The 9871-nt window shown below is 32.5% G+C and overlaps 1 protein-coding gene across 3 annotated transcripts; it reads left to right on the forward strand.

Moving 5' to 3' along the window:
• The first annotated feature begins 9 nt into the window (after window positions 1-9).
• On the forward strand, window positions 10-9871 carry LOC117219873 (odorant receptor 82a). 3 transcript variants are annotated; one of them, XM_076523776.1, is made up of 8 exons: window positions 11-226; window positions 2653-3226; window positions 7428-7503; window positions 7609-7713; window positions 7818-7917; window positions 9211-9324; window positions 9538-9693; window positions 9772-9871. In XM_076523776.1, the coding sequence occupies exons 2-8, from the start codon at window positions 2737-2739 to the stop codon at window positions 9820-9822; spliced, it is 1092 nt and encodes a 363-aa protein (XP_076379891.1). In that variant the 5' UTR covers window positions 11-226; window positions 2653-2736; the 3' UTR covers window positions 9823-9871. The 3 variants fall into 3 exon arrangements, with proteins under 3 accessions (XP_076379890.1, XP_033325290.1, XP_076379891.1); XM_076523775.1 differs by having other exon boundaries at window positions 10-226; window positions 2632-3226; window positions 7428-7713; XM_033469399.2 differs by having other exon boundaries at window positions 10-226; window positions 7428-7713.

Here is a 9871-nt window from a genome sequence, read left to right on the forward strand (position 1 = left end):
TCGAACTTTTCTTTGAAATTTCAGTCGAATAGGTGCGCCCGCTAGGCAAACTTTGGTTACTGGCCACGATCTTCACTTATCGTAAAAGTAAAAATCGTATTAGAAGCTACTGGTCGTCAGTATGTTACCGTCGATCCGCTATTCTCCAATATAACAAAGCGGACAGTTTGAGAGAATGTAACGAATTTTCGTAAATAATGTAAACCGGGAATCGAGAAATACACAGGTACCTTTTAATTCTAAAAAAGAATTCTATTCTATTCTACTTACATCTTACATTTGAGAGCATATCTACAGTTACTCGCAAAATTGAGCGTACACCTTTTAAAACGCAATGACTTTTTTAAAACTGGACTAAGCATTTGAATTTTTTTACGTGATAGAGGAACTAGTCTATTAGACGATGACTAAAATGCTTGTTTTTAATTTTGCTATTACTTGGGATGACAAAAAAGAATTAAAAACACTCTCGTTTTTTTAACTTTTTTATCTGAGCCTATAACAAAAATTTAAAAAATGAAGACTGCAGATTTCTTTCAGTTTTTGGTCAAAATCGTGATAAAACTGCGATTTTTGCCATCTTTAATTTGTTGTTAAGATCTACGAAAGTTACAGAGATCTACGAGAGACATTTTTTGAATTTTTGTCATTGCAAATAATAGCAAATTTTAAAAAAAGGTATTTAAAAATAGCAAAATTCAAGTCGCTTAGTTCAGTTTTAAAGAAGTTATTGCGTTTTAAAAAGTATGCGCTCAATTTTGCGAACTTTAAAATTTTTAACTCTTATCGTGAAGAATCGCTATAAATGTTTTCTCATGAAACAGATATTCTAGAATTTTTATAATAAAAGTTCCATAAAAACAAGTTATTTTAGGACACTTATTAGAAAAAGTTTTAATACAAATAGAACTACTAATGATAAAGCTAAAAAAATCATAATTAATCATAATTATACGTACATTATGTTATTGATAGATTTTATTTACATTTTTGTTTATAGCTTGAACATAAATTTGCGAATATGCCACTATTATAATATATAGGTATTGCACATCTTTATTAATGTCTCAGTTATTTTTACTGAGACGAAAAAGTATGAAAAATTATCTTGTGAGGAAAAATACGTAAATTGTAATAATTCTTAACTTTGAACTGAACGAATTTTTTCGTATCAGCAAGAGTAACGAAAATATTAACCCTTTGCACTCGAAGCTATTTTAACTGTAAAAAAATATAAAATCATTTTTCTCACTTATAGTATTTTTTATTTTATACGATAAAATGCATTTTATGCATATGAAATTGATTCTTGGGACTCACACAACAGTTACACTCTTAACAATTTTTTAAATCTAAACTTTGTTAATATAGAAATTATCTTAAAACGTGATGTGACAAATTTTAGTGATGCCTATGAGTCACCACTCGAGTGCAAAGGGTTAAGGTATGAGAGATACTATACTCTGTGTAGTAGTGTAGTAATACTATTGTAGATTAATATCGTTAGATTCTAGCTGTCGTCGTTTGTTGTACATTTCAGTGTTTGTTATACATTTCAATGACATTTGTTAGCTTTGTAAAGATATGAAAATAAGTGTTTTTTTTTCTTTCCAATAATTGCGTAGATTAATATTATCTTCTGTGTCTGATTCATCGATTTCAATTTGTTGCAAATCATTTTCCAAAAGTTCGTCACTTGTTTGCAATGACAGCTCAGTACCTACAGTGCATTGTGAATCTGAAGACACTCGAGTATTTGAAGTCAATGATATGTTTGAATTGTGGGAAGAAAATTCGAAAGTTGAATTTGAGTAAATATGAAAGAGACGAAAGAAATATAAATAAATCGGAAGAAGTAAAATAATAAAATATTAAAAATAAATAATAAAATCAGAAGGCAGTAACAATGATATCGATGACTTTTGAAGAACATATATCTGTTGCTATTATAGCGGAATCCTTATTTGTACACCTTATAAATTCTAGTTGACCCAAAATTTTCAAGTATTTCTTTTTATATACTCTCATTGAAACTTAAGGGGGTCTTCTACTATCTCGCAATCGATAATTTATGGCATTAGCAATAATCCTCAATGCCTGTTTATAATATCATAATTGCAGTAACTTGATACAAACGCAACCGACGTTGCCCAGCTACGGATGACGGATGTTGACAAACATAAGCTAACGATTTACCTTTATCGAACTCAGAATAATATCGTATAGCACCTCATTGGATCTCTGTCTGCTGTTACTTTTCGAAGAAAAAAATATTGCCTTGCATTTAAGAAAATTAGGTTGACCGTCAGATCTCTTGTACTACTTCACCCACACAAAAAACAATTAATTACATGATGTAGGCCGCCCTATCAAACAATTTTTGTAGGAACATGTTTTTGATAACTATAAAATTCCTTCCAAGATATCCTACTGTACTCACTTAAACAAGACATCTGTATATCTCGGCCAATTTTACGAATTCCGCCAAATGGCTATGCAAACACGTTCTCAAAAATTCGAACTTCGAGAAAATAAGAAAAAGATCGATTTTTTGTGCCCACGAATGTAGAAGACCCCCTTAAAGGCGAGAACTTTTTTTCAAAAAAGTTGCATAACTACTGTTCTAAATAGAACCAATTAAAAAAATTTCAGAGATTTTTCCATCCCTGATATAAACTATTCGTAAGAATTTGATATCTCGGATTTGGCATCTTATGAGTTCCCATAACGACAGCGATGGCATTAAGAATTCCTGGATTGAAGAAACCAGTATCAGTGAATATAGAGTTATTCTACGACGAGGCGGTGCTGTCATGGAGCAAACGTCTCCTGAGCTTATCCGGTCTGTGGCCGGATAATCGGAACGACGTTCGGTTCTTCTTCTATATTACCTACGTCATGACATTCACCTTGCTGGAGATCGTGACGCTGTTGCAGAACGTGCACGACCTTGAGAAGACGCTGAAAAATATCACGCTATCGTTCCCGACCATCTTGATAGTACTGAAGGCCGTGATGTTTCGGCTGAACATGCATCACGTGTTACCTTTGCTGGCAGTCGTGAAAAGGGATGTAGCGTACGGCTTGTATCGGTCGCAGGAGGAACGGCGAACAGTGGTGTGGTACAACGTGGCCGCCACCATGTTCTCCACCTCGTCAGCCTTGTCTTTGTTCTTCGTGCCCACGTTGTTTTACGCGAAGCCGATCGTCAGCTGTCTTTTATCGAGTAAGTGCGATTGAACGATGCCTATCGGCGTACGAACGCGCGGGCTCAACGGAATTCAATAACAGCCGAATCATTTCGCGCTAGGGGTGTTTACTGTCGGGTATTGAATTTCACTGTAACTTAACCGTAAACTTTTACAAACGTAAGTTGTTTAGTAAACTTTTAATTTCTCAATTATTTCTTATTCCGTTTTAAGTTAACTTTTACGTTAATACTTTAATTATTTAATATGTTAAATTTTATTAAATTATTAATCAGTTAAATTTTTAACAGTTATTTCGTTTTTTCATTGGTAAAAATTCCGGAGAAACATTTACTTCGTGACAGATATTTTCGATTAAGATATGGACCGTTTATTTACACCCCCATTGGTGTAAGTCCATTCCTTCTTTAAACGGAGATATCACATAATTTGTGATTAATTTAGTGCAACCTTTTTATTTATAACTAACTAATGTTTAATATCTTTAAAAATTTAAAATTGGTCAATGAAAAAAATTGTGTAGCGATTGATTATGAAAGTGGTGTAAATCCAATTTCCATAAATATACATAGGTGGCCGGATCGCGTAAAAAGAATTTCTTGTACACACCATAGGATTATAATGATGTTATAAAACAATGTAGAAACAATAATAAATTTATTTTTCACGAAATGAAAGGAGAGAATTTCATTTCAACAAAAAATCTGCAAAATACAATTCAAAAACGAGTAAGAAAAAATACTAACAGAGAAAAGGTAAACTGGCTGAAAATATGTTAGATCAGGTTTTAATAATCATAATAATACATATAATAATATGTATTATTATATTATAAATATTATATATAATAATACATATAATAATATGTATTATTATATTATAAATATTATATATAATAATACATATAATAAATATAATAATAATAATCAAAAATATCGATGGAGGACACAGAATTTAGGACGTTAGATTTATCACCTACATATTGGGGAGGACCGCCAAAATTTGAAAGAATCGTCCTGGCGCCTTTGTATAACCTATTACATACGAAAAATATTTCAAAACACTGACACATAAAGAGCATAAATAAATAATAGCAATATCTTATGTTAAGTTTAACAATATATAAATATAATTAACGGTCAAAGTAAAAAATATTACTCTTATCTTATTCCTTGTATTTATTTATAAACAAAATTGGACTAATACAAAATATATTTTAAAGAATATTTATTTTTTTATAATTTAAATTATTGAATTAGTCAATTATTTACAATTGACTAATTATGAAAATGGTGTGAGTCCATTTACAGCCTGTAAATGTATAATAATATATTATTTTAATTAAATTAGCCTAAAAGAAATTTATATAATAAATTTATATATTATTACATATTGATAAATTAGTAGAAACATTGCCGGATTTGACATCATAAATTTATATTTTTTAATTGACTAATATGCTAACCTTTAATTTTCTCGAAACAACAAAATATAGACATACACCACTTTCAAAATAAACGGTCCATATAAAAGTTTATACTATTTTTCAATTTACTTAGCATTATTTAAGGAACTGAAAACAGGATAAATATATGTAGAGGGATGAGCAAGTCGTGATTTTTGTGTACTTATTTTATTGTACGCTTATAATGAAAGGAGAATTGGGAGTTGTGTACATAAACGTTCAATGTTTAGCATTTAGTTTTAGAAGTAAGATGTTTTCCGAAGTATTTTTCCATGAGTACTATGTAGTCCTAAGATCATTGAGTATAAATTTCAAAGCACTGAAGCCTCGTTCCATACGAACTTGTGCAGCAGGAACATCGTCAACTGCTACTGCTGATTCACTTAGAATCGGAATTTTAAATATTCTACTACGTTTACATTTCATTTAACTATTTGTAAGACTCGACTACTTTTAATACCAAAGCTTGAAAGTATTTTCACTTTTTCAATGCAGAGTAACTGTCACTGTCGAACTAGAACTTTTCCTCATTTCCGAAAAAGTACAAATTTTCTATTTATGCATAAATATATCGAATAAAGGTTTCGGTGGCTTTATACTTGTTCTCTTAGAACAGAAAGATAAAAGTCAAAACGTAATTGTAACATCAGTACCAATTGAAAATTTTAGCAGGATCATTCAAGCCAACAAATTGAGTACTCGAATACTTATTGAGTGAATATCTGATTATTCCAATCTTTTGTAGTACTCGAATGCTCATTGAATGAGTATCCTAATCATAAGTTGGAAACAATAATGATATTGATTTTGGTTCTTGAAATACTCATGGAAAACTGACAATGTCTCATAACTGTTATAAGTGGAGAACGGATTTTATGCATTTATGACAAAAATAGGTATTTAGAATGACAAACAGTTGAAAGATTAAGAACATTTAATAATGTCAATACGTTACTTTCATCCAACTAAGATTATTAAGGAAAATACGCAACTTTTAAGTTGCTCCCATTTTTTGCAACAAATGCAGACAATATTTATTTTGCACAAAGATCCAACCAATATTATATCGATTGCTTTTTGGTTCTATCTGGTAGATGAAAAAATAATCATAGCTGTAACTTGTTAGCAATACTCGTATTATTTTTTATTCATATGACATAAATATTTCAAAGTTCATTACGTTGTCTAGATATATTAAGCTATCGAACAGTAGTACATATATATTCAACAATGAACACTTTTAATTGTAATAAAGTCGATGATAATTTTATACTCCCTGTGAAGCGTTCCATAATACAGTAAATTCTTCCATTGGCGCTCAGATTGTACATAAAAATGAACAATTTGGGAACAGGAGATACGATTATCCGAACCTTGCGGTTCGTTTTTATAGTTGTTGACAATCGGTAACTATAAAAACGAGCCGCATGGCTCGAATAATCGTATCTCCTCTTCCCAAATTGTTCATTTTTATGTTCATCTCTAAGCAATTGTACACTTTTGTGCACTATCTGAGCGCCAATGGAAGAATTTACTGTAGATATATCTTTATTCAGAACGCTTTAATCTGAAACGTCCGAATTCAATTTTGAGGTGATTATATGCGACAAGTGAAGTCGCTTAGAGAATCAGCTTCCGTATACAACACAAACTGGCCATTTCATTACCCCAAGTTACATTCCAACATTTTTATAGCTTCGCATAAAACTGCAACTATTAAGTTACAGTGACAAAGTATCAAGGGGTAAAGAGAAAGAAAAGAAATTGCCAAGTCAGAGTGTATAGCGCGTGGTATTCCCATAAAACGCTCCGCGTATAGGAAGCAGCGGCATTGAGAACTTAATTCTCAGCTTTGTGCGTTCACGACGGTGTTTCATTAAACCACGAAATGACGTCGAAGCCTTTAAGACGGCTCTGCTCAATGAACAAAGTGGTAAAAGTCCCGGTTTTATTAAACTCGCCGGTATTATCAGACCGTTGGGGATGCACAAGTGGGATAAATCAAGATCTTAATGCGGAATTTTATCAGACGAATCGTGTAAATGTATTCGATGCTCGCGTGATCGCGCGTACAGTTACCTCTCGCAAGCAGTTTTATGGTATTCCAAGCGACAGTTACTTTTTTTCCACGATACGCGGACTGTTACCAGTCTGTCGCAGTTTGTTAACAATTTTAAACGACCACCGACAGCGTGACTTTTTTCGAGGCCAATAATTCAAACCGTCTGTCCGTTTTGTCAAGGGAATGCCATCGGGTGAGGGGCCCAAATAAGACAAGTCTTCCGTTGAGTCATGAAACATATGCAGATTTTCTAAAAACTATTCACAATTAATATTAACTAATATTAACTACCACAAAAAAATGATCATCACACGATTAATGATTATTGCTTGTTAATCATGTCCAACAATTACATTTGCTTTGATTACTTAAGTCATTTATTAATCATGATTACTTAATAACATTAATCATTAAACACGAACATGACCTCACGTTCGTCGTAATCGTTAATCATTAATTAGATTACTGTTTGCCCGACTCTGTAAAATAGTTTCAATTCCAATTTATTTTTCTTTTCGTTAACATAGAAAAAAGAATGCCTTGGATGTTTTAATTTCATGTAGGAGATAAGATCGAGTGGCGATTAAATACGCTCGAATACGCTAAACCAGCTTGACGTAAATATAAAAACATCGTATAATTAAGCATACATAAAATTATAATGTTCGTGTGTATTTCCAATCATTTACAGACTACGATAATTGCACTCTTCCTTACGAGCTACCTATGAGGGTGAATCCTGTCTACGAAATAACGGAAATGTACACGTACGTGTTATTCTGCATCTGTTTAATACCAACGAGTATGTTACTAACAATCGGTGCAACTGGTTCGGATAGCCTTTTGGTGACACTGAACTTTTACATTTGTAGTCAACTCTCGATTTTATCTCGACGTGTTAGAAACATCGACAGCGATCCGCAGAAACACTTCTCAAAAATGCGACCACTTGTCGAACGACACACTGAACTACTGGGGTGAGGTGTTCAAGCTTATGTTACTTAATGTGGAATAATGATTTAATGCAATCGTCCCTTTCGCGCAAGAGCATCGAGGTACAATTTAATTATATCTATTGCAGGTTGGCAACAACCTTGGCAGAAACGTTCAGTTCCCTTATGTTCGTGCAAACGGTGGGTTTGATATTCTCGCTGTGCATCGTGATCTACCAATTACTTATGGTAACTTCACAAATTTCTCAGATTATTAACGCTAGGATTACAGAGTTCTTCACTGGACTAACGTAGGGGAGACCAGGGTTGAAAGAAACGATTTAACGTTGGACTACGATTACGATTACACAAAAACTGTTACATTCACGACATAAATATTATGGTAAACTGTTACCAAGTTATATGATATTATTTAACCGCGGTATTTTCGATTTGTAATAAGTAATGTTTAAGTTATTAACAAAAAATGGAGACTGTGGAAAATGTAACCATCCGTGTATGTAACCAAGTGTTGCTTTTAAAAGATCAAGTTAAAGATTTCTAGAAAAAGACATTACTCGCACATGAAACAAGTAAACACAATTTGAAGTATTTAAGAAAAAGTTAATTTAGGCTACCGGAAAGTCTTTCTGGTTAATACACATGGTGTTCCATAATTATGTTAACACTTGGAAAGAGGTGAATCCAGAGGTCATTTGAAGTAACTTTTCTCTATGCAATTCACGGCTTTGTTTACGAATTATTAACGAAAAACCGTGAGCAATGAGAGGCGAGATCGGCTGGCGCAAGGCGGCTGAGCTAACGAGCAATCGAAACTCAGTTCCGTTCATTGGCTCAGGCACCTCGATCCAGTTGATCTCGCTTCTCATTGGTCACTATTTTTCGTTAATAACTCGTAAACAAAGCCGCGGATTCCATTTTCGCTAAGGAAAAAGTTACTTCAAATGACCTCAAGAATCACTCCTTTCCGGGTGTTAACATAATTATGGGACACACTATCATTGCTTATCTATATGATTAAAATAATGATATATATGTTGGAATAATAGTTTTGCATCAAAACTATTATATCATATGTATATCAAAAATTCCCAGTGATATTAGATTGGTATGTATCTAAATCTGTATTAGATTTCAAATTATTTACAACGTATTTTCGACCCCGGTCTCCCCTATATTGTTTTCTAACAATGACAAGTCCGGATTTATTTAAACTCCATACGATCTCCATGACTTGAATAAAGAAGTTTATCTAAAAATTTTTTTCTCATAGAAACATTTCTGTATCAGGAAGTGTAAAAGAAAAAATCAGAATACAGTCATTTTGACTGTTTGGTGGTTCTAGTGTTAAATAAAGTTAGTTTCATTCGCTAATACAACACTTTTTTCATCTATGTCAAGTTGTTATTTCGTTATACCCTTTGTACACTTCTTCTTACACGAGGTAATTGAATCTTAAGCCGGGTAATTAAATTTTCGTGAAAAAGATATTACAATTTTTAATGACATAATGTTTTACAGACAAATGAATCGTCTGGCGGAGACGTGAACACGATACATTTTATTATATATTCTTGCGCAGTCGTGTTATTAGCATTTTGTTACTGTTTCCTGGGAGAATGTCTAATTGCGGAGGTAATTATATTTATAACACAACTACAATGCATGTTAAAAATTAATTATTGTTTCATTTAACGTTTCTCGAATTACAGTATGATACAATTTTTAAGAAACAAATATACCTTAATAATGTAGACATACGATTAAAATATATTCACTATCTGAACGCTTGATTAATCTACTGAGTGAAATATTGTATAATTATTTCATATCATGTATTATTTTCAGAGCACTGATATACAGGATTCCTGTTACTTTACGAACTGGTATGATTTACCTAATGATTATGCGCGATCCTTAATGTTTTGCATCGCCAGAGCCCAGAAGCCGTCGTACTTAACCGCTGGAAAGTTCTACGTGTTCTCGTTAGAAACATTTGGCGTCGTGAGTTCAAATACTACGTAACATCTATCCATGTCTCGAACAACAATTATTCAAGCGCCTTTACATATTTTTCTTTAGATAATAAAAGCATCGATGGCGTATCTTTCAGTCTTGAGAGGTGTTATGTAAATGACTAGGGATCTTCGATAAACGTATTAAATATTTTCGGATTTTTTAA

The sequence above is a fragment of the Megalopta genalis genome, chromosome 7 (assembly GCF_051020955.1).
Source record: "Megalopta genalis isolate 19385.01 chromosome 7, iyMegGena1_principal, whole genome shotgun sequence".
NCBI classification, from domain to species: Eukaryota; Metazoa; Arthropoda; class Insecta; order Hymenoptera; family Halictidae; genus Megalopta; species Megalopta genalis.